The sequence below is a fragment of the Anomalospiza imberbis genome, chromosome 4, assembly GCF_031753505.1.
Source record: "Anomalospiza imberbis isolate Cuckoo-Finch-1a 21T00152 chromosome 4, ASM3175350v1, whole genome shotgun sequence".
NCBI classification, from domain to species: Eukaryota; Metazoa; Chordata; class Aves; order Passeriformes; family Viduidae; genus Anomalospiza; species Anomalospiza imberbis.
Genome location: NC_089684.1, coordinates 47454015 through 47480129, shown reverse-complemented (window position 1 = coordinate 47480129; position 26115 = coordinate 47454015). Strand labels below are relative to the sequence as shown.

At 37.6% G+C, this 26115-nt stretch overlaps 1 protein-coding gene across 3 annotated transcripts in view; it reads right to left on the bottom strand.

The window, feature by feature from the left end:
• NFXL1 (nuclear transcription factor, X-box binding like 1) overlaps window positions 1-23597 on the bottom strand; it is a 45705-nt gene extending 22108 nt beyond the window's left edge. The window contains exons 1-16 of one of the 3 annotated variants that reach the window (XM_068188411.1): window positions 23551-23597; window positions 21409-21579; window positions 20963-21072; window positions 18772-18905; window positions 17175-17353; window positions 16851-17012; window positions 16645-16745; window positions 15322-15436; window positions 14875-14999; window positions 13925-14047; window positions 12565-12655; window positions 8998-9118; window positions 8204-8360; window positions 7389-7480; window positions 6903-6924; window positions 789-929 (exon numbers count right to left, since the gene is read on the bottom strand). In XM_068188411.1, coding sequence (XP_068044512.1) covers window positions 789-929; window positions 6903-6924; window positions 7389-7480; window positions 8204-8360; window positions 8998-9118; window positions 12565-12655; window positions 13925-14047; window positions 14875-14999; window positions 15322-15436; window positions 16645-16745; window positions 16851-17012; window positions 17175-17353; window positions 18772-18905; window positions 20963-21072; window positions 21409-21579; window positions 23551-23575 — 1869 coding nt within the window. In that variant the 5' untranslated portion in view covers window positions 23576-23597. Of the gene's footprint in view, window positions 1-788; window positions 930-6902; window positions 6925-7388; window positions 7481-8203; window positions 8361-8997; window positions 9119-12564; window positions 12656-13924; window positions 14048-14874; window positions 15000-15321; window positions 15437-16644; window positions 16746-16850; window positions 17013-17174; window positions 17354-18771; window positions 18906-20962; window positions 21073-21408; window positions 21580-22527; window positions 22641-22910; window positions 23210-23550 lie in introns of those variants that run through there. The other 2 variants (XM_068188409.1, XM_068188410.1) reach the window with 2 other exon arrangements.
• Window positions 23598-26115: the final 2518 nt, after the last annotated feature.

The window sequence follows — 26115 nt, the reverse complement described above, 5'->3', positions numbered from 1 at the left end:
GCTTTATACCCAACCAAATGCTTCTATGTTTTCTAAATGCCCAGATTGCCCACATAGCAACTTCTTCTGAAGTAATGCTTAAAAAAAACTTGAGAAGCTGTTTTGAAGCTGTTTTCCTCCAAATAATTTCTCTCCCAAACCACAAAATGTATACATGCAGCTCTGACTGCTCATAACTTGAACAACTTCAAGTTTTATACTTTTGTTTCATGTTATCTTCAGCAGTTAACACCTGCAACTTCTTAACTGCATAAATGACAGTTGTTAGTAGACACTGATAAACATGAATATATCATCCCAGTACTTTGAAAAGTCTTCAGCAATTCTGCAACATTTCCAGTGCTCTCCTAAAGGTCTCCCAGCCTCCTCAACCTATTTAAGCTCTCCTCAGTAAATAGTTTCCCCAGTAGATTACAAGTGCATTTGTATACAGGGAGCTTTATCAGTAACTCCCTTGAGCTTGACAGTTACAAAAAGTAACTTTAGAGGAGACTTCTCAAGGGTGTTAAGTAAGGTTGTGATGAAATCAAAGTAATGCTATCACACAACAAAAAAGTTATAGAAATTGCAAAAAGTGTAATATTGTCTCAGATTTATAGTCTGAGGAAATATAGATTAGCTAACTGTCACAGCATCAATGGGAACAGCACACATGCAAGTCTCCCAGCGGGATCTGGAATAGATCTGTATCTTCCAGCTGCAAATTTCTTATTTTCCAAGTAAAATTGAAGACAACACATATCCATACAAAATATGCAAAAACAAAAGCAAAAAGGAAATTAACCTACCTTCTTTCCATCTGCACTACTGTTTGATTTAGTAACATAATGACATTCTTTCATACAGGTATGATTCTGACAATCAAGAAGTCGTCCACAAAATCTCTTACATGAGTAGGGATTTGCAGAGTGACATGGTAACGGACTAACCTAAAAGTTAAAAATAAATAAATAAATATAGATATGCAGGTGGGATATATATACAAACATTGCACATATGTAGCATGTGAGATATATATATTTACACACAGAGACACTGAATTATTACAGAGATGTTTTGGCTCTCCTTTGAAAAAGAAAAAAAACACCAGAGAAATTCTATTAGATTTTTTAAGTATCATTTGGGTTCCTGTACACATAACAATGTATTCATACAAATTTGTTTTACACTAATTGTAATAGGAAAACAAGCACACTTCACTAAACAAGCTAACTTTTGCAGCAGTTTCCCTTTCTTTTTAAAAGACTATTATACACTCAAATCTTTTAGCGTCATTTGCTCCATCTTTTTGAATTACACTCATGTCTTCCATTAGTGGTTCCTAAGGTGGTTTACTATTATTGCAAAAGACAGTAACAGTTTGCTTGCACAGGGCTAATTGTGTTATGGTCACCATAAATCAAAAATATTTTACAGTCTAAAAACAGAAAACAACCTGCAAGCCAGAAATTCTAAAAAGCAAATACTGACTACATCAAATATAACTCCTAGGAGAGGTAAGGAGAAGCAGAAATAGCTCCATAACAGGACTAAGATTTTAATATCTTAAGTCACATTTGTACTTTACAATTTGAGATCAACACTCTTCTTAACAGAACTCTGCAGAAACCTTCAGAGCATCTTCTTAGAAGCCATTACTCTTCATTGGTACTGAAACCAGTGTAAACTCCTAACTAGGTTACTTGCCTAAAGTTGAACAGTACAAGTCCCTCCATACAAAAGGATTAGAGGAAACTTACTGTTAGCATTTTCCAAGCATTATATAACACCCATACCAAAAAAAAATTAGTTTGCTGTGATGCTGTCAAAAAAAAAGATTTTTTTCTTAATTTTATGTCATTTCGCAGAGAAAAACAAACTATTCATGATGTTATTACACAAGAGGCTGATGTGACAGTCTAGTCAAAGTGAGTTAAGGGTGTGATTTTATGTTGCAACTGCAGTTGACTGAACAGCTTTGCAGGGTACCCACTCCTTTTCTCTCTTTGAACTCTACAGCCCTCACAGCCATCTCCTACCACTTTGAACAAGTCCTACCACACATCTCTCTTTACAGAAAGATGATTCAAATAATCAAAATGGAAGAAAAGGAATCAATAGAAAAACGCTTCTTGTCTTTTGCCAGTGGCCTAGCCAGACAAACAGATGAACACAGGAACTGAAAATAAAGAAGAGAGATGGCCCCACAGGGAAGAATGAGGGACAGCCTCCCTTCAGCACTGTCCATGTTATCTCCTTCAATCACACAAAGTACAATTTAAATCCACTTGCCTATATAATTTTTTCTGGACTTCACACAAAAAATACTATTCCACATCACTTCTAAATCCAGTTCATTCACAAGACTTCTGAACTCCCCTAATCATCCTGACTCACTAAAAATGAAGTCTGCATGGCAGGCTGAACATCAAGCATGGCATACACAGCAGAAAACGCTGAGGCCATCACATCCAACCACTTTCACACCCCTGCGTCAGAGCTGAAGCTAATGCTGGCTAAAGCACTAATACAACAACCACACCAAGTAGTCTGAACACCTGGCTCCTACTGCCCCTTGCAAACATCCTACTCTGTCTCTGATGGATGTTTCTGGTGACCAAAGGAGGAAAAGCCAGCAAGCAGCAGGCCTAATAAAAACAGGGTCTTTAGCATAGAACAATACCATACCCAGAATGCACACAACAATGACCAAAGCTTTTAATGTTCCTAATATCCCACCCCTTCACATCCTACTCCATCTCCCTCAGAGCGCAACATCCTTTCAGTAGCAATGTAAGTAGTCAAAGGATGTTAAAGATAAAAGCATGAAAGAAAATATGGATCAAACATTACAATCCACCCACTTCTCTACCTTTCCTTGCTCACCCATTGCCACTCAGTTTTTTATGATTATGCTTCTGCTGTGGAGCTCAAGACAGTGACAGCAGATCGTGGCAACAATAAAAATTAGCTCTAGGGCTGCACTGTTCCAAAGTGCTGGTGAGACTGTTTTTACCAGAAGTTAGTCTTCCACCAGATAAGGACACAACCACTAGCTCCAGTTACAGCCAAGCACTTAGGTAGAATTGGAGCATCCCTCCCAGTAGCATTGCTCAAGCACACAGATGAGAGGCACTGTTAAGCAAAGGCAGGAGTGGTGAAGCACACAAGTCAGCCAGCTTTCAGAGGGATGACTACAGGGAACATTCCAGCCCTCTGGCTGCATCCAGCAGAGCTTCAGCTTGAGCTCAGTGAGATTCAACAATCTCCTGGAATCAACTGACACTGTAGCCAAAAAGTGAAAATTTTCAATTAATTTAAACCTACATTATTTTTTTTCTCCATTTCTCTGCTGGGGATCTAATTAATAAATCCAGCTGTGAAAGTAAAGTTTTATGTCCTACAGTTGGAATGAGTTTCTGAAATGGTTAAATGAGGGCTAGAACTCTTGCTACAGAGACAAACATCAAAGTAGCCACAAACTCCAGGAGGCTGATGAGCCGAAGAATGAAGAAGGCAGATGAGAACCATAAGTATTTTATGAGAGCTGAATGGGAAAGAAAAAAAAGAAGGCAAAATTTTCAGACTCCAGGTCTTCCACAGGATAAGGAAAGGAGAGAAAGGTAAAAAAGACATCACAACTTTCAAAAGATTTCCAGGGAATCTCCCAAATGCATAAAATTGATTAAGAGATAAATCAATCAGATTATGAAAACAAAAATCAACAGGACAAGAAAATTCTGGAAACCTTTATAAGGTGTTTAGCCATAAAGATGAATCTCATCAAGTTTCACATTGAATTTTACCTAGAGGCAGAGTAATGGTCTTCCTCCTATGAGCAAACCAGATCTAAAACCCACTCAGAATATTAAAACATACAATCAAATTCCTACCAAAAGAAAAGAACACCCAAGAAGAAAGAGAGTTCAATGATACGCCCAGTCCAATACAGCATATTTACAAGGAAGCAAAACCAGAGCATTTTCCTTCCTCTGGAACATTTAATGAAATGAAGCAACTAGAAGAAAATTACAAACAGCAGATAAATTGGTATCACAGTCAGTAAAGATCTCCTTCTTTGTCTTCATTTACCTTGTATCAGCTTAAATGTATGTTTCCCATAAAAAGAGATTTAGAATAACTTGATTTTAAAAGATTTTAAAACAGCATACGTGTACTACTGCAATGAAATTCCAATGTATATAACAGTTAAAAAAAGTTAGAACATCAAGATTTCTTTTTTGGGATGGCACCAACTGTTTATAGGTGATTTTTCTGACATACAACCTGAAACAAAATTGAGAGCTACTTTTAAGAACCTACAAGTGGAAGAATGATGAGTTATTTATTTTTCTAAACATATGTAAAATTATTTTAAAGAAGGCTGTAGACTTCAGCTAAACAAAATGTTCTTTTAGCTTAAACATCATGTAGACTCATACTTCCACTAAGTACAGATTTTATATAATTACATCATCTAAAAAGTAATTTTAAGTCTGTTCTTAAGTGATAAATTGCTTGTTCTAAATGTCAGAACACGTAAGAGCTCAAATTCAATCACTCCCTTAAAAATACTTCCTAAATTAAATACCAAAGAGAAACAAAAAAAAGAAAAAACAACCCCATACACAACCTTCCCAATGAACAACCAACTCCAATATCTACACAAATTTAAATTACTGCCCAACTATTAAAAATTAGACAGTAGATTTGCTTGTTATACAAGTCCTAAGGTGTTTGCTTTTATTCTCTATTCTACACATCGTCAGGAGGCATCCAGATAAAACACAAGAAGACTTTACAGCTTGCTTCATTCCTAGTTTCTTTCTTTTTTAGATCTCTTCCATTATAGAAGGCATAACAATAGTCCAACACAAGTAGTAGCATAGTACAGCAATAAGCACCTACTCACAGCAAAAGTTCGCTTAAGAAATTTGCTACTACTTTTGTCACTTCTGAACAGTCCCCATTTCCCAGTGAAAATCCCCTCAGGACCCTTCTACTGGAGAGAAGCATTCCTAAATACATATGTTTTCTCTTATTAACAAAAGTAAATGAATTTGAGCTGAGATTATTTGTTAGGAACTAACGAGGCTGTAAAACAGTGAACAGACATTACATGGTTTTTTTTTTTCTTTCCAGATATCTCAGAACAACACAAAAAAGTAGAATAAGCACAAAATCCACTGCAAATAAAATACACTTCCTATACACATTAATGAATCATTCTTTTCCATAACATCCACCAAAATCTCAAATAGGAGACAATTTCACTCGAGGAACTGCTGCACTTCAGTAGGAAGGCAGCACCGCCCTCTGCGGGCCGACAGAAGTAACAGTTCATCTAGAGTACCACGTAGCATCAAAAAATGCAAATAATTAAAGTCAGCTGTAGACTCACAGGGATTTGTCCTTAGTTTCCATGCAAATCCATATATAAAACATGACCAAAAGCCACTGAATGATTTTGCCAAGACTTGTATGCAACATAAAATGAATTTGTTTTTTTTAATTTTTCTGAAACAAGTAGTAATAAATATGTAGTAATTGTTACTATTTTCTCTAGTAAGTGTACTGATACTGTCCTTCTGCTATGAGGAAGGACAAACTTCAGAGTCATGTACATCTGAACAGGACCAAATCCTTTTACATTGTCACTTTATAGACTGGGTCTACTGACCACAGCTTGCATTTTATTTATATATAAATTCATGGAAGTTTGGGTGAGATTCGGTACGTCCTATCAAAAACCATGTCACTGACTCAATAAAAAACTGGCAAATACACATGTAAGTTTTACTGTGGAAAAACAAAGCAAAGCCCATCTGTTTCAGCAACAAACAGACAAGCACTGTTGTTCTTTTCATCCACTTTCTGGACACGCTTTTTTTCAGCAACCATCAAGCTGCAAAACAGCTCTATGGAAAAGCTGTATTCACAGCCTGGATGGGTTAGGGAACGTGCTGCTCCAGCAGACTGCAGCTACACAGACACTGGTAACAAAATTTAAAGATGTCACTAAAAAATAATCAAGGCACCATTACAACATACATCAAGAGATTATTAATAAAGGTCAAAGAAAAAAAAAGCTATCTTCATTATTTTTGTATTTTACTGTTTTCTACAATTTTTTACTTGCTTAAAATGATCTTAGTTTTTTTTATAATATTGTTAGTCAGGCTTTGACAGTGAATTTATACCAGACACACCAGTAGACAAAGCCTTAACAGCAAAACATTTTTTTAAATTAGTTTAGCAATCATCTGAAATCAAGAAAAAATACTTGACCTTACATTTCGTAACTTTTAGAAATGATTGTGAATAATGATGACAGCTACTAAGCATCAATTAGATTTTCTTCTCATCTAAGCCAAAACACACAGCAACTTCATCTAAAACTAGAAAAGGCTACACAACAGAAAGATAAGTTAGTAACTAACACTAAAGAAGTTTCCACTATACTATCTGATTTCATCCATATGTGTGCTTAGATCCAAGTCACATGAGAATTTTCCTGTATGACACTATAGTCTTTATCCTTTTAAAATATACACAGCAGTTCATAGAACTCAAGAGTGTGTGACAGAGAGAGAATACTAACTATAGAATGAGGGAGGGAAAAAGCATAAATAATTAAATAGAAGGCCACCAAAAAACATTTAAACACCTGCAAGAAAACACAAAGAGCTACAAAAATCATGAATTTAAATTTCTGTCCATGAATTCTACAAAATCAAATAGTTATACATTTGAAAGGAACTAAAATACCTTCTGATATGTAAGCGTTTGTGTTAAGGTACTTCATCAATTTAAAAATATGTATTTAAAATCTCCTATTTCTTTTTAATGCCTTTTGTTTTGCAGACTTACAAAGTAAGGTAACTGCCATTATTTCACTTCACAGGGCAGTTTCCATGACTCACCTCATGCTGTCCAAGACACTCCCTGTTAAAAAATAAAAAAAAATCAGAGATTTAGAAAATGCATACTTGTTTAGGGGACTTAAAACAGTGACAGTGCTTTCACACAAAAATTAGTGCTATCTATTTTTTAAAAGTGCAAACTAAGAAAATCATCCATCTATGCAGCTCAATGCCTCCTCCTTTTCGACAGTTGTTTGAATTGCTGTGTTTTATAATGAAAATCTCAAAATTTGTTTTATGTGCAAATTAATTGCAGTTGTATATGAAATCAGTTACTTTTTAGAAAGTAATCTGCTTTTGTTCCAAATAGCATCTTCTTTTTCTCTACTAATACATCATATTTTTCAGTTATTTCAGAGATCTAGTCTGAAGAACAGTTTGGTTTTTTTTTTAAATATCCTTGATAACTTCTCGGACACAAAATAATTATCTTTCCATATAAAATCTCTTTTTTTAATTTGCCTTTTTTTTTATTTTAATACTTACACTGGTATAGGAACCTCACAGGGAGGACACGGTAGTGCAGTCTGAATGAAGGCCGGCTCAGATGGCTGTTCCCAAGGCCCTGCAGACTGATGCTGAGAGCAAAAAACACCACTTGAATACAAAACATAAATGGAACTATCTGCTTGAACACAAATAAATGTACAATCTAAAGCATTTCTAATCCTAAGAAATTAACTTTCTCGTAACTAGCTTTTTACTAATGGAAATCGCCACACCCATATAGACAATTATTAAATTAAAAATTCCAGTTTTATCCTTACCCTGGTTAGGGATAGGAAAATTAAGTCCTATGGCTCCTAGTGCTAAAAATTAAGCACCAAACCAAATGAAAAAGACCAGTAAAACAATTCTAACCAGTTAATAAAGGTAAAAATATTTCAATTAGTAAGCTACTTCAATTACCATCATGCAGTGCATAACACGTGTTATGTTAAAAACTGCCAATTTCTGATTTCTAACTTGTGCAAAATGTGATGGCTTTGTAAATACCAGACTTAATTTTTTTTTGTTCTTATGTTAAAAGCAATTGCTTAAAGCTGAAATTAAATGTTTTTAATACAACTCCAACAAGAATCTTATAAATTTTTGAGCAATTCAATTATGTATTACAAAATTACTTAGATTGCAACAAAGGAGCTAGAACCACTTAGCATCATGCTGAGCAGAATGCCTACCTCTGTGCTTGATTATGTGCTTACTCTGAACTCCAAAAGCCTCAAAACAGAAGATTGAGGTCAAACTGATGCTCACTGTTCCAAACACAAATAATGCACCATTTTTCACTGTTTACTTACTACGCCAGTTTGTTTCACAAGTGCTTCGTCATGGCAGGAAACAGGGCACAAATGACCACATGTTAAGGTTTTCTGGCAGGGCTGGCGACAAGGAGGGCACCGCCCAAAGTGACAATAGTGTTTCTCCTGGGTAGAATGGTGACAGGTAGGTGGCCGACTGAAGTAAAATCCAAGAATGAATCAATATGACAGCAAGAAATACAAAGCTAGAGTCACTGGGCAAGTATGTTCAACATACAAAGAACTGAAATGAACAAGTTGTTGGTGTTTTTTTTAAATTAGTTTACTTCTCACCTTCAGCAGGTGGTTAACATCACAATAAAATTACAGAGGCATTCTAAATAAAATTAAAAATCACAGTTGGGTTTACATATTCAAACAGCTGTTTCAATCCTAATTCTACTCTGCACTACATAATCTTGCTACACTCCAGCAGGAAATATTCTTCTTTTGCTAGTTTTCTAGATAAACTGCCTCACTGAGGTACTTCAAAACATACCAGAGATGACTTGAAGAAATGAGCTGGACTACAGAGTTGGAAGAGCTTGGTGAGAAAGAACCTCCCCCATGAAGCAGGCAAGCTGCTCATGAAACCTCGGTGTCAGAGAGGTATCTGATAGGAGGGATTATTGCTAATCTCCATCTGCATAGTCAAGGATACAGAAGACTGAGAAGTAATAACTGTAATCAGATAATGAACAATTTTTGCCTTTCAAGGTATATTTTACCACTTTCTATAAGAACACTTTAAACTCCACTTAAGAACAGGAAACAGACACACTTTCTATACTGACCTGCACAGCTGCTTGCATTTCGGAGGTTTGATGGTACGCTCTCTGCCACAGGGCACTTTAATGACAGTTTTTCCACAACTGCATTTCACATCTACAGTCTCTGGACACGGATTACAACTACCTAAAAATAAACACATTAACAGTATGACAAGCAAGTCAGAAATAACCGCTCTCCCACATTTAAAAAAGAATCCCAATTATTTGGATCACACAACACTTAGATGTTTTCAATTCATATTTTAGTCTTACATACCTATGAAGAAATGTCATCTTTCATCTAAATTCAAAAAGGAATACTGAAAACTGGTACAATAAAGTTTTGCAGATTTAGTATGATATTAATATTCAGCCTATGCATAATGAATGTTTCCTTGAAAACATCCTCCATCTCTATAAAGTTACTAATCTGATGCATTTTGAAAACTGTATCTGTAAAAGATCTATGTTTTAATTCATAACCCTCCCACATCATTTCTTCACCAAGTGCCAACTGCTAAGTTTTATTATTGAATAAATTAACAGCAAGAATATGAATCTTCTAAAAAAAGCAAAGACATGGGATTTTAGCTCACTAATGATGTTGCAGTCTGAAGCTTTAAAGAAAACAACTGAAGATATTTACAGCAAAAATTTTTAAGCAATTCTGACTTGTTAGCAGGATCTGAAAAGCAGCATTTCAAGAAGTGTATGTCTCACTGGCAAAAGGCTGCTGAAAGGAAAAGGATGGAAGCACTACAGTCTTCATTATTGCAAAGTAAACTAAATAACAGTATAGTGTTCAGCATGCACAGAAACATAGAATCATTTGGGTTGGAAGAGCTCTTAAAGATGATCTAGATCCAACCCCTCTGCCACGGGCAGGGACACATTTCACTAGACCATACTGCGCAAAGCCCCACCCAATCTAGCCTCGAAACACTGCCAAGGATGGAGCATCCAAAAATCCTCTGGGCAATCTGTTCCAATGCCTCACCACCCTCACAGTAAAAAATCTCTTCCTAATATCTAATCTAAACATATTTTCTTTTCATTCCCCCTTGTCCTGCCACTGCCTGCCCTTGTAAAAAGTCCCTCTCCATCTTTCTTGTAGGCTGCTTTAGGGACTGGAAGGCTGCCAGTCTTCTCCAGGTTAAACAAGCCCAATTCTCTCACTCTTTCCTCACAGGAAAGTGCTCCATACCTCTCATCATCTTAGTGGCCCTTCTCTGGACTCTCTCCAACAGGTCCATGTCCTTCCTGTGCTGGGACCCCAGAGTTGGATGCAGTGCTCCAGGTGGGGTCTCACTAGAGCAGAGCAAAAGGGCAGAATCCCCTGCTTCCCCTGCTGCCCACACTGCTTTGGATGCAGCCCAGGACACATTTGGCTTTCTGGGCTGTGAGTGCACATGGCTGGGTCATGTCCAGCCTCTCACAGCAACCCCAAGACCCTGTCAGCAGGGCTGCTCTGGATCTGCTCATCCCTCAGCCTGTGTTGATACCAGGGATTGCCCCAACCCCGGGGTGCAGCACCTTGCACCTGGTTGTTAAACCTTATGAGAATCCCAAGGGCCCACTTCTCAAGCTTGTCCAGCTACTTTTGCAAAATAAACTGAAGGTCTAAAGCTATACTGCCCAGAGTGGCTAATATGTCTACAGTTCACTTAAATATCCTAATAAGGAAGACAACTGCCTACATTCTGAAAAATACAGAAAGGCAAAGATCAGAGATTCAGAGAGCCTGAAGGTAAGGTGAGAGTATACTGTTCTTAAATCAAGCATTATAATGTACTACAGTAGGAAGCAAAAACATTTCTATTCCCTGGCAACACACTGTACACATTTCAGCAAACACAATAAATATTTAAGAAAAAAAATAAGGAAAAAACTCCAAACCACAAACAGAATAGATTAAGCTATCTGTTTTCAGGGACTCCTGCTAAAGGCCAAGTGTTCATTATCATCAACCTCTAAAAATTCTGAGATTTGGACCCCATCTGGGAAGTTATTTTCTAGGAGGCATCTATTTCATTTAATAACAGTGGTCACTGCGATCTGACAGCTCATAGGAAAATTACCCTGACTTGGTATTACATACTAAAGATAAAAGAATTAAACATAACTTTCAGTAGCTATTAAAATATTGGTATATAGGGAGAAACAAATGAATATAAATATTTTTACATTAAAATAATTGTCTTTATTAGTAATCCTTTCAAACATTTATGAAGATATTACAAACTGTACTAAACTATTTTGCTAAAACACAATTTAGGAAAGAAAATAAATCGATCATCTGGTATCATTAGTCATTACCTTCATTATATGCAACTTTAGTTAGTAAATAAACAATTATGCTCTTTTGATAAGTTACTCTTCAAAGTGTATATATTTGATATTTACATTCTCAGTGATCACTTTTGCTTTCTTACAGGCATTGCTTTATTGTTTTCATGTTAATTACTAGAAATCTTTGTCACTTTTAGCCAGGTTGTAAAAAGCAAGCAGCATCAAATATAAACAATCATTCAACATAAAAGCTTATTCTACAATACAGCATAAGCTCTTTAGTTTTCCAATCAGAATTTTATTCTAGAATTTAGTTATCAACCAAATTAATGTGGAAAAGCAATTGTTACCAGTTTTGTTCCAACAGTACACAAAAAATTACATATTTCCAAGATTTTAGAGAGCTACAGGGGATGGACAAGAAAGGAAAGGGAAAGAGAAAAGAGTCACAGTATATAGAGAAAAACCAAATTGCTAGTTTGTGGTGACAGATTTAATAGCAAGTTAACAGATACAACTACCACATTTACCCGTCCTCTCCTCCTAACAGTCACTGCCTCAGAAGGAAGACTGGCTGAACAAGTTGTGATTTATTTCCTGAGTCATTGCAATTTATACTTCAGAATACTAAGGAAAATTACAGAGGCTACTCAGCTGCTGTTTCAGCATGGCAGCAGCTTCTATGGGGAAAATTGCTCAGAGAGCAGACAATTTTTCAGCCATTCCAATTTAACCCCCTACCAAGCAAATGTCAAAGCAATCTGCCAGGTAATTTTGCCTGTTTCTAACCAAGGTCACTGGATTCAGAAGCAAACTTTTTTGTTATCCTTCTTATAGTCAGTAACAAGTTCTTATTTTCTTTTACCAGTAGGATACCAATATACATTCATATTCCACCATATTTTTTTTCACTTTAAGCTCATTTGTACCACATGTTGCATTTAGAATTTTTTAAACCATTCAGACTCAATCAGCAGCAGTCATTTCTATATGCATTTGGACTTTGTTATGCATTTTCAGTGAACAGAATTATTGGGAAAAGGAAGTCAAGCCATGGATTTTGTATTACACAATTGGAAAGGAGACAAGAGCATTTTCAGAGGAAAAGTATTAAGCAAAATCACCAAGTAAAAACTCAGGTTGCCACTATGTAAGTCCTTATATTCTAACCAGCACTTTCAAACACACTGCTCCCACAAAAAGTCCACATATTCATTAGCACGACACACAGTCATGCAAGCATGAAACTTGGCAAAAATAAACAATATTCCATCACCACAGGGATTCTTCACCTGTTCTTACCTCTGTGGCAGCCTGAAGGACATTTATGATTTCTGCAGCCGAGAGTCCGCCCACAGACTTGATCACAAGGTGGACAGTTTCCAGAACAGCACTATTAAAAAAGACCCATGAAGTCTAATAACTGGAGACAGAAGTTTCTGGTGTACACTTTCCCTCTTCTACTATCATTTTTTAATACTTATTTTTTAAAAAGTCAGTGCAATTTAGACAAATTTCCTCAAACTCATTCCAGAAAAAAGACTACCCATAAAGTAGTTCTTAAAAAAAATCTTATTACAAAACAACAAGGAAACACACATTTGAATGCATCATTTCAACACATTAAAAAGGCAAAGGGCTTCAAATAAGCATAAAGTTCAATATATTATAATATTTTAATCTCAAATAATTGTGGAAGATAGGATACCTAACAGTTCACATCATTATTCTGCAAATTCTTCCAATTTTATGGTACACTGTCACCAGCATAAAAATGTTGCTAACCATTTTTTATATACCTTGTACCTCTGTAATAAAGGCAGATAACTTCAAGACCAGTTATAAGAATCAGAACATTTCACAAAACCATCGTATCAGTGGATGCCGTATCAGGAGAGAACATCATCTTTTCTATTAACTTGAAAAGTACCCTCCCTTCTGACAAGAAACCTGGATTTTCCACCATGGAGGCATCAACATTGCATTTACTTGTTTTGTAATCTTTTCACATAAAATAAATTCACTACAACAATAATATTCAAAACCACTTAAGAGTAAAACTGTATTTTTTTCATGCCTATTTGTGGTAAGTAGTCCAACTTTCACAAAGTATTAATTTACAAATAGGAGGCAACTTTCAGGCTGTCTTGAACAAATAAACTGAAAAGATACTTCTGATACTTTTGATTTCAAATAAGAATTGAAACAAAGCTCCGATTCCCAACTGTCAGACCACTGCTGATTGCACTGCTGTGTATGTGGGATGGAATGCTGGGCTGTCAAAAATAAAGAGTGTGTCCCTGACAAAGTTGTAAGTGATTCCCAGATCTTCTTACAAATTAGGGAAATAAATTGACTTAACTACTGCAGAATGCATAAAGCATCAGTGACTACTCAAGAATCTGAAAGCAAAACTGCCTTCAGGAACTGTGGAGTTGTCAAAATCCCTTCCCTGTTTATAAGGCAAGTGAGTGTTACTCGATGTCATGCTTTTCAGAGAATTCTGGTATACAGAAAACTAGTTTCAGTGACATGGAATAAAACTCCTCTTTCTACACAACAACATGAGGTGGAACAACAAGCTGATGTGATTTTATCTAGATTTTTTTTTTTACAAGTCAGCTAAACAATGCATTTGAGAAAGATTATCTCTGGCACCTACCTTCCTCCGGCACTGGTGCTTCTGACAGTCACGGATTTTAGTGCACTTTGTTTCACACAGATATGGCTTATGGCACGGCATGCGCTTGGTGTGCTTCCCACAGCGACATTGCTTTTCAACCTCCTGGGCAGCAAGAGAGGGAAAAAAGGCAGGGTGTTTTTAATACAAGAGTAAAAAAAAAAAAAAGGAAAATTAAATGTTCTACTACTATCTGTAAAGGAAAGTTCACGGAAAATTAACATTACACTGCATACACAATGCAAGTGTGTCATGATGTGCAATGATGATGAATGTAACTGCAAAACAAATTCATACAAAAATTACCTCTCCTGCACATTAAAGTAGATTCACCCCTAGTGTATACAGACAATTTAAGAAGTAGATGAGCAGATTTATCTGACCTTTATCATGACTGTCATTGATGATTACTATCACCTAGACTTTCTAGCCAAAGCTGGTTCAGGAAGAGACAGCTGAGACCTGACAGAGCAATGGCTTTGTAGGGCAGACCACAGAAGCTCCAGAGGTATCTAGAGCACAGTAAAACTTAATTTTCTTAAAAAGAAGAAAATAATGTTATGTTATACCACCTTCCATCTCACTAATGAAAGAATATAATAGAAAGAGAAAGCTAGAAGGAAGCTAGAGAAGATGGGGGGAAAATTAAGTGTATTTTAGGGCATAATAATTTTAAAAAACAAAACAAAATAAAACCAAGTCAAAAATACACTCATGCACAGGTACAGCCTCAACTCAACACAATGCTCAACTACATATTTAGAGTTGTGTTGGGGTGGGAGGGGAATAATGAAAGAACATGCTGCTTTTAATAAACAAAGTCAGAGATTTTGTGATGGATATGATTTCATTTTCCTTAGGTGACCTGCACTGCTCCAGGCACATAGTTTAAAAGCCCAAATAAAATGTGAACCTGATAAAGTAAGACTAACCTGTCTGCATATTTCACAGGGACCCCGATGACAGCGCTGTGAACATTTATGGATGCCACATTCCAGAACTTTGTCACAACTATCACCACAAGTGGGCACATCTTCTGTACAAGGCAATGTAAACTCTAGATGAGGAGAGAAAAGTACAAGTAAACATTCAGGGGGGGAAAAAGTCAAAATATTTAGGAAAAAAAATGCAATGTATAGTAAGTTCAAATGGCAGTTGTCTTTTGTTTTTTTAAAAGCTTCCTTAGAATTACTTAGTTATTCATATCAAAAATTAAACCTCTGGTGCTAAATAAAGCCTTGAAAGCTATGCAAAAAAAGTTAATATGCTGTCATGGCTGACAATAAGAACTTTTCAAGGACCCTGCTCTGCAGAATTAGCCTCTGAAAGGCTGGAGGACTTTTTATTCAATTTATCCTTAAAAAAAAAGAGTAGCTTACTTGTTTTTCCACATGGACAGGACCTTTTCCCAGAACGAGGACAGTCTCCACAGGGACCAGCATGACAAACTTGTTCACACGTGTGATTGCCACATGGCAAACATTTCCCACACACCTGAGAAATTCAGAGAAACCAAGTGAATGCAATGTAATAGAACTACATACCAAGCCAAAGCAAGCCAAGGGTAAAAAGCAGGAGTGAGATGCTTCTGGATGCACTTTCACTTTTCCTGTATTTTGTTAATAAATGTTGTATTTGCTGAGCTCACTAAATAAAACTGATCATCCCTGCAGTGATCCTTCCTGGAAGACCACAGTACAGTGAGGAGTTAGTGATTCAGAAAACCTGAGTAGTCGCAGGTCAGTGCTGGGCTGCACATACAGCTCAGCCTTCAGGCCTGCATTGTGCTGCACATACACTTTGGCCACAGCATAAACTTACTGTAGCAGAAGAGATTGGAGGCAGCTCCCACTTGGTACCAGTGATTATGCTGTCTGCATGTCCTTGCCTTAATCTAAAAGTGCAGCAAGAAGTTCTCATCTGAATATTCTTTCTGTTTGATTGCAGAAATTATGATCAAGGATGCTTTCTTCTTGTAAGAAGATCCTACAATAACCTTCAACAACCAAAGTAGGGTCTGCACTGCATGCTGCACATCTATGATGGCCTATTCAATGCTGTACAACTTGGGGTTCCAGAGATCTAAAGGGACATACTAGTCTTTAGATTATACTCCTTTTCTCTGTGGTATTAGCTGAAATAAACTGCATTATTACTGATACTTCACAGAGGCCAAGTACCTTCCTTACTGGGATCAGAATGGCCAAGTACCTCCTGGTACAGCCTCCCAACCACCACTTAATTTTTTGAATTATTTTTATTTTTTCCAGTCTGTCAATGCATAGCCTTGCTCTTAAGCACAGGCTGCAAATATACTTCAAAGAATTAATCACAAAGCTTTCATTCTACTATAGTCCTAAAAATAAGCATGAAATTCTTGTCTACTAAGCTGTAGTTTTATTCTTATTTTGAAGGCAACAGCTGAACTTTCAACCTCAAGTACAAGAAAAAGAGTATACAAAGTTAAATTCACTGCTAGAGTAACCCTAGAACAATTCCAGAACAGTAACATTTTAACTACTATAAAAAATTAATGGAGTCACCAATTAAATCTCTTCCCAAACCATGCTGTTTATATTTTTGATTACACTTTCCAAAGTTAATTTTTTTCTCACTGAATACGTTTCTCCAAGCTTTAATACACCAAGTAATCAAATTTTATAAAGGTGAGAAATCCATTTAAAGGCATAGCTTCAGCATACCTGATCACACTGCCACTGAGGGCTTGCACAAAGTCTCTCTGCTGTCTGTCTCCCACAGATACACCGTTGTTTACTGACACGTGGACAAGGCTGACAATCTCCTGTATGCAGTTGCAAAGTGACATTGAGAGTAGGAATTGCAAATGAATGATGTATCTTAACAACAGAAACAACTACTGCTCTGAAATTTAAAAAGGTTGGGCTACCTGCATGACAGGGATTCTCACAAGTATGCTGTCCACATAGCAATGTTCGTCCACATGGCAGGCGGCAAGACCACTCCTTGGCACTGCACCTTCGGGGCACTGCTTTGGCTTTCTTACAGTGACAGGTTGTTGTGACCATCTTTGGGCAAGGTGGACACGGTCCTAATTACAGGAAAAAGAGTATCTTGCCAGTGACCATTCAGCAAATGCAGCCTTGACTACATCTATTCTGAGAATTTTAAATAAACTTAACAGATGTTAAGCTGAACTGCGTAACAGGTACCTAAACACAGGTCACACAATCAAGAAACACAAGGGATTTACCTGGATGACAAAGCAGCAAACATTTATGACCACAGGAAGGTTTGAATTCCCTCTCACATATTTGACCACAGGAGTGAGGTACTAGCCATGGGTCCACCGTTGGATTCTCCACTTTTCCACAGTAACAGTAATACCTACTGGGAGTCTCAGAGCGTTTGTATTCAAACCTACATTTTGGACTAAAACAAGGGAAAAAAATGAGTGAAAATAAAAGCAATTCCTTAAAACAATGAAAAAACAACAAAAAAAGCAGTTTTTATCATTTTGGCTTCCCAAGACTATTTCAATGCTACCAATGAACATTTTTACAACTACTATAATGAATAACAAAAATATACAGTAACACAGAATAAAGGTCTTTCTACACATCAGATTTTACAATACATTAATTAGAATGTCTAAAGAATTGTCTTGTTAATGCAATTTCTTTCCTCTAAGAATATATATAGACAAAAATCAGCACAGCAAAAATCAGAGCAGTTTTTATGTCAAGCAATATCAAAAGAATCTATGCAACAGTTAACCTACTTAAATAGAACCAATTTTTTAAAAAAGGATTAAAAACCAGGGGTTTACTAGTAGCAGTCTTAGTCACATAAAACAAAGTTTAGCAAAGCTATTAAAACCATGCTTAATAATTAGAATTTTATCTGAAAAATTTTAGATTCAAGATGTACACCTTCAGTTTTCACCCCTGATGCTGATAGAAATTAAAAAAAAAAACATTACTGCTAAAGGTAGATAGACACTAGAGGCCAGGAATTTATAAAGTGCCACAGGCCCAACAGGCCCCACAGAAGCCATGAACAAAGGAGGAAACACAAGGAAGGAGAAACAAAGCAATTCACATTGCTGGCTACACTGAAAAGACAACAGACAAGAAGGTCCCCCTCTGAGAACAACAGAAAGACTTTGAAAGACCTATGAACTCATTTTTATCAAAAAAAACATCAATTTGCCCTGCTATAATACATTACAGACCGTAAACCATTTCTCAATAGTGGTAGCACAGTTTTAGCAGGTCCTTAAATGTAAAATAAAATAGCATTTGCCTGAAGAGGCATTATCAACTTGAGATGCTGCCAGCCAACAACTGATACTTTATTTCCTAAATAAACCTGCTTAGGAAATTTCATTCATGCAGCTACATTATTACCTTCTTCTTTATACCATCTCAAGAAAAACTGCAAGATCTAATTTAATGTTTGGATTATAATGAGACCAAAAAAAAAAAAAAATCCCTACATCTTGCTATTTGACAAAATTTTTTAAACTTATTTCATGGTGCCAACTTTAAAAGCGAAAAATACGTAAAGCCATTCCGAAATAAATGTCAGAAGCTGAGACACATGACAGATAAGTTACCTTCTCAGAGATTGAAACAAATTTGATGCAACAAGATTTTAACATTACTGTGAAATTTTTCTGAATCATGTTAACAAAAACTTAAAATAATTTTAAAAAGCAATAGAAAAGTCAGTCTTCTAAACTTTTTTTTTGTTCTGTACATGATGTACAAAGACCACTCCTTCTAAACACCAGTTTGCATGGTCTTCCCAACAGAAATAACTTTGTAAATGTACCATGATGACCTCACCATGGCCAGGGATAATCTTTCTTCCCAAAATCATCATCTGTCAAAGGAGAAGATACAAGGAAGAGGCTGTCCTTGGCCCACTTTTGGATACACACCAGATGAAATATACAAAAGCATCCACAACAGCTCCAGACCTAAAGAGCAGACATCAAATGTCAATTGCTTTAAATGAGGTTTCCACTGATGAACATCCATAATACCTAAAGAAATATTTCCCTTTAAAAACTGCTTTTCAAAGATAGATTATACCCACTGTTAGTTTTTCTGTTATAGATTCATACCTACAATCTTTTTTCCAACTCCCATTGGGGGTTTTTTCCAAAGCTGACAGAGCCCAAAATACTCAGATAACCAGAGAAATGTTGATTTAAACACACTGTTGGAGGTCACGTAGCACAAATTGATGCCCAAAGAAGGACTATTGCCAGCTTAGCTCTCTTCAGACACAGGTTTGCCAAGCAAAGCTGGAAAGTCCTGAGGGATGGGGACTCCACAACCATTCTGGGCAAGCTACTCCAACTCTCGTATTACCTTCCTATGTCCAACCTGCACCTCCCAAGGCCCAGTTTGTGCCCCTCTCCTTTATTAAACCACCTGGCCCCATAAAGATGACTTTGGCTTTACCAAAAACTATAACAATTTGGTAAGAAAAGTGCAGAAGAAAATTTTAACTATTTTTTTTTAATAATTTGACAATGTTATGAAATGATAGTATGAAAATGCAGAGATTTTCCTCATTTGCTTACAGAGGACAGTGCCAATGACTAAGTTTCTATAACTATGGTAACTAACTTCCCAAAACTAAAGCTGAGCAGGAGACATTATGGAAACAAACAGACGTAGCTGATACAGAACAAGATATTTAGCAAACCACTGAGTTATAAAAGAAGGCTTTCAAGTTACCAGATCATCTCACTTCTGCTGAGATAAGATTAACTCTATCAAGAGCCACAGAACTCCAAATATGAAGCTAAACATACTTATTAAGGTCTGAAAGAATATGGATTAAATATTTTAAGAATTCATACAAAATATATTGCATTTCTTTTTAGAAAGAAGTTACTGAGTACTTTGAAATACTCAGTAATTTCAAAGAAGCTATTGAGTACTTGTAGTCTGTGTATATCTATCATAAGAAATTAAAATATTTTCTGCACTTCTTTTCTTTTTAATGTTAAACGTACAGTTGATGTCTCAGGTTTCGGCTTTTATATTTTTCAGATTCTGTACTGCTTTAGTGTGGAGCTCTGAGCTTCATATTACAGGATAATAAGCTCTCTTCACAGAGTAGGTAGACAAAACAATTCCTTCTCTAGGGGACCCAAGGACAACCGATCCAAATCTCAGGCACAAGAGCATAAACAACAGTGGAATGAAGAGAAAAAAATAAGGCTGGGAGTTCATAATCTAAAGCTATAATTGGATAATTAACTCCAATATGCTAATGGACTAAAATATATAGAAGTAAGAGACCTTGTAACCAGTCATCCCATTTTGGGTTCATCTTGGGTGTAGCCCTGGCTGGGGTCTTGTACTGCCCTAGGTGTGTCCATTGAGGCCTTTTAGGAAATACCTACTTTATTCTTTAACTCTGTCTAGCCTCTGTTCTAGGTCAGCCCTCACAATGCATCACAGTTATACATGTTTTCATTCAAGTACCTCTAACAGAAAGAGAAAAAAATATTTGTCCTGAAATCTTTCCCATATAAAATGTACCTATATGAAAAAGGACAAACTTCTCTGACACACACACTTCTTTTTCACCTGATCAGAACTGAGGGCAGCAAAGTTTATCTTAGTTTCCCTGCTGTAAATCTAACAATAGTATATCCTAATGTTCTAGTATTTCAGGTCTTGCCTTGCTAGTCCATAGCTTACTGAATACATAAATGCAAGCACTGGCATCCAAGCATTTATCTTTGTCACCTGCTACTACCTAAAACTTAAAAATAGCTATTTTACACAATGATAACAAACATATGACAAAAAAAAAAAAAAAGCCATATTCTCATTACAAGCTACACATATAACCACTTATGTCTTCCAGTGTTTCAAAATCCAAAGATGCCAAATTTGTATTTAGTAATTTTACCATTTTAAAGCTATCAGTCCCAAGAATAACCTCAATAATATAAAACAAGTTACTCAGTAACATTTGTTTTGCTCTAAAAGATTACTGTAATGTACTTACAGCTTGGTTCCTTTTAACTGAAGCAATGCAGATGAGACATGTCATGGCCCCTGACTGAAAAGCCTCATTCATGTACTGTCTTGTACGTTCCAGTTCACTTGCATCTCCATCTTTAATGGATAAAGATTTTTAAAGCAATTAGTAGTGTTTGATCTGTTATTTTTTACCTGTTGAAACTGCTGCAAAAGTATTTTTTTCTCTGAATGAAGCCAGCCATGCATTATTTAAAAAGCCACTCTTAAGACATTTAAAAGCTATACCATTGCTTCTGTACGAAAAGACAAGAAGCCCAGCCAGCAGGCACTGCTGGGAAAAAATATTTTCAATGTAAGACATCATGAGAGAGTGCCTTCCTTCTAACCACAGTAAAATTCTAATACACAATGATACTGCATTGCTTATGCTTTCAGACTAAAATAAAAGTCAATAAATGAAAAAAATAGTACCAGTTTGACTGGTGTAAATGGTAAATGTTTTGTCCAAAATCTTCCCTTGTTTTACTTCAGCATCTTCATCATCATCTTCAGATGAGGAGCTTAATTGGTCTTCAACTAGCTTTTTTGCTGCAGCCTGATTAGCCTTCTTAATTTCATCAAATTTCTTCAGTGAAGATAATTCTATTAAGAGAAAATACTAATTATTAATACCATGATAGCTAATTGCAAACATTGTTAAAAATAGGTTAGAAACTATTGTAAAATAGTTGATAGTTGTTAAGCATGTACTGTTAGTTTGGTTATGGTAAAAGGAGTTTAAAGGGGTAGTTGTCAGAAATACGGTACTCAAGGTAACATAATACACCTAAGTAAAGTGCACCACCCCCAAGCGAAACGAGCCAGCCTGGACAGAACTGTAATGGGCCAACCAAGCACCTTAAACCTTCAACACCACATTCAGTTCTACATACTTTCAATTGTCCTTTTTTTTAAAGAGTTTGCCGATTTTATTTTTTAAGAGTATTACATCACTACATTTTCAATACCTTACAAGAACAGCTAAATTGTATTTACTTCTTTACAGTGTATTATCATAAAATTCACAGCAGGAATTATTATCTGTCATTTACTGCTGACAAATCAAACCTAACTTACCAGAATACAAGCAACTATAATGTTGCTTTATTAAAAGGATACTTTAAAAAACCCCAGACATCCCACACAAACACAACTGTCACAGCATGAGGAAAACAAAACACGACATGCAGTTTTGTTTATAACAAATTTACAGTTGTTATAACTTGCAGATACCATACAAGTATTTCTCCAGCATCTGGTATTTCTTAAATTATTACTTTCTCCCTCAAATTCAACAAATCATTACTGCAATAGTGTGTTCATGCTATTTCACAGGAGACCTTTCTACTAGACCCATTATATTTATCGGGTTTTCATCAAGTTTAGTTTTAAGGCTTTTCTTAAGAAACGATGGTGCCACTAAAAAGAGCTCTGCCTTTGGCACTGCTCTGGTGCATTTCCCGAGGACGAACTTGCACTCAACAGCTGCCGCGCTCACCGAAAGCCCGCACGTTTCCCAGAGGGAGCGAAGTGCTTCCATGACCAGTGCACCTAACGCGGTCTCTACCGAGCAACTCCCCTGGCTGTTTCCACCCAGAAAGAAACCTTTCATCCATTACTTCACACTTTACTCTTCTGCTCCGAGAAGGCGGTGCACCCTGTGCACCCTGGCGGGGCTTAGCCCCTCGCTCCTCGCCACTGCCCGAGGCCTCCGCGTCTCTCCCCGGCAGGAAACTGCAGGCAGGACACGGCACACGGCGAACACCGGCTCGACACCGCCGAGCGGCAAGGGAGCGGGGCTGGGGCCCGCCAGGCTCCCTTCCCCGCGACGCCGGGGACAGCCCCGACCTCGCATCTGCAGGGGATCCGGGCCGCTGGCGGCTCCCCAGCCCGGGGCCCGGCGGCGCGGGCAGGGGGCAGAACGCGACACTCACCGCTGGCCCCCTCGCCGATAGCCCCCGCTGCCGCAGCGCGGGCACCGCCACGGCCCCTCGCGGCCGGGGGCCGGGCGGCCGCCCCAGAGCGAGCGACGAGCTCGTCCCCGGGCCTGGCGCGGCCGCGGCCACGGCCGCCCTGACGCCACTGAGCCTCCATTTGTCCCTCGCCAGAGAGCGAAGGACGGCGGTGGGACCAGACCCTCCGCCTCCCCCCCGCCGGCACAGCCGCCCGGGGAGCACTCCGCCCGGCCCGGCCCAGCCCGGCCCGGCCGCTCCGCCCGGCAGTGGAGGCGGCGGCGCCGCCGGTGCTCCGCGGCAGCGCGACTACAGCTCCCGGCACTCCCCGCGCGGCGGGCGGGCCCGCGCCGGGCACCGCCTCAGCCGGCCGGGCTCGGAGCTGGGCTGCGGCTCTGCCCCTGGGTCACAGGGTGTCCCACCTTGGAAAGGGAGTGGAGTCGCCGTCATTAACCCAGCGCTGCCACGTCCACCATTGAACCATGTCCCCAGGTGCCACATCTATACGACTTTTAAATACCTCAAGGGATGGTCACCACCACTCCCCTGGGCAGCCTGTTCCAGTGCTTGACAACCGTTTCGGGTGAAATTTTTCCTAGTTACTAATCCAAACTAGTCGAACCTCTCCTGGCGCAACTTGGGACCATTTCCTCTCGTCCTGTCTCTTGTAACTTAAGGAGAAGACACCGCCCCCCCTTCGCTGCCGCCTCCCTTCAGGTACTCGTATCGAGCGATACGATCCCCCCTGAGCCCCCTTTTCTCCTGAGAAAATTTCTGGCAGCTGCTCCTGCGGCATGCGGCTCTTGCAGACATTTTCTTCACAGCTCCTGTAACTCCTGTAAGCTCCTGGAGTATGAGAGTTAAAAACCGACCACAAAGCCTGTTTAGAAACTTCACTGAAGCACTTCCAGAGAGTTTAGTGAGTGCACAGAAACATATATTGAGGAAGCTGCGTGCTCCCAAGTTCTGACAAATAAAGGCATGTTGGAATAATTTTAGTACTACTGACATTTCTTTGCAGCACTTACATTATGTTGTGTGCCAGGAGGAAACTTTGCATTTAGCCCTTTTTCAGCAAATGCCTTCTCATAAAAGTTGTTACAGAAGATTTCCAACCATAAGTAGGCTGAAAATCATAAGCAAACCGCTGGAGATAAAGTCTGGTTTTCCGTTTTATTTTGAAGTGGTTTAAATCAATGAGTTTTTATTCTCAAGAAAGAGGCAGCTAGTGAATACAATTCATGTCTTTGACTGAACGTTCAATACCAAAAAAAACCAAATGTTAACAGTAGATATCTGTCCTTTTTTAAATTAAAGCTTCATATCAAACATGTATCCAATAAAAAGTCTTAAGCACTTCAACAAAGGAGAGAAGTGCTTTCTAAGTGCCTAGTAGCCATATAGGATAGGTTGCTGCTGGCATACAGATTGCAAATTATATTCAAGACCTGAGCTGGAAGAATGCTGATTGCAAAGTCTGACTCTCACAATATAGCTAAATACCAGAATAATCCTTGTTCCTGTGTACAGGGATAGAATATTTACTGACAGGATGGCATGTCCTTTCCCCTTATCAGCTAATGAAGCCATTTATCATTCAGAACACAGGATCAACAGGGCATGAACAGCCATTTTGTATTTATACTTACCCTTGTTGTTCCATATATATCCTATGCATTCATTACTTCATAAAATTTCATCCTTGCAGTAAATCAGGAGTAATTTCTAGATCTCTGGCATCCTGGAAAGCATCAACATTATAAAAAACAAAACAGCCAGAAAGGAATGCATTTTATAAAATACCCAATTTATATTATCTCCATCTCATTCAGCAGAGAAAGCAAGTGTAGAGATATTATTGACAGTAACATGTACATATGTATTTTTAAGAGTGCAGTCCAGTTGCTCAGGATAATCAAATTTCCCTAAATAATTATCCATTCTCTCATTAAAATCCCTTTCTTCACTCCTTTTCATCAAACTTATCCAATGTTACATGCCTATGATCTTATTCTACTGAAAATACCCAGCTGCAAATACTCAGCTGAGACCATAACTAAGCAAACCATTTTTTTTGCCAGTGGAAAAAGACATAAATTAGGGGAAAATCCAAGGAGATAACACATCTTAAATCAGTTGAAAAATGGATCTAACATACAAATCTATAGACTTTACTATCTCAAAAGTAGTTATGAAAAAAGAAATCCTCTATCAGTGGGAAAAAACAGCCTCTTTAGTCATATTCTTCCCCCAACAGCATCTACAGAAGATTCTGTAGGAAGAATTTGGTCTGTTGCTGTCATGTCTTCCCCTTGCACTCTGCCATCTTAAACAAGTGTTACATTAGGGACATAGACATTTTTAATTAAAAATCTTCAAAACTTAATAGTCCATGTTCTGCAGCCACATGATTACATGGAACAGAACAATCTTTAATGTATATTTTTATTTGTATATTATCTGTATATTTGTATATTATTTTTTAATATTGTGAAAAGAACACTAGATAATGAGTCATCCATATCTTTCATATTGATGTTTGCATAAAGTTGCATTCTTCTCTCTGTATTCCATCCTTTGCATGTACTATCCTGAAAAAAGGTATATTTCAAACTTCCCACTTATATTTCAAGAAATCAGCCAAGGTGGACCCAGTGAAGTAATAGTATTTTCCAAATCTTACAGCCTTCAGTACAATGCAGATGAGAGTAGATAGTATTAGTAGATATAACTAATTCTTTTTATAATATTACATACATAATTCATTTCATGTTAATCAATAGATATTAAAATGTGCTCATTTATACACAAATTTAATATAAAGGTTAATGACTTCAAATAATATCATTTTAACCAAACCTTTAATTCTTTCCATAAGCAGACACAAAGAAATTATTTTAAAACAACCAGCAAAACTTCCAGTATTTGCCAGTATATGACAGTGCATGTGCATCTGCCATAGAGCAGCATTACAGAGAGCACAAAACTCATTAGCAGATAGCAACACCTGTTTGTGCAAGAGCAAAGTGTTATCTTCCATTATCATTCTTGATTCTTCTTTTTCTGCCCCAAAACTGCCAGATGTGTGCTGCTTGTAGGAGAGTAGTGACATTGCCTCAACAAATAATTTTTTGTAGTTAATAGTCAGCTACTACAAAGATTAGAAATTAATGTGTTCAGCCCCAGT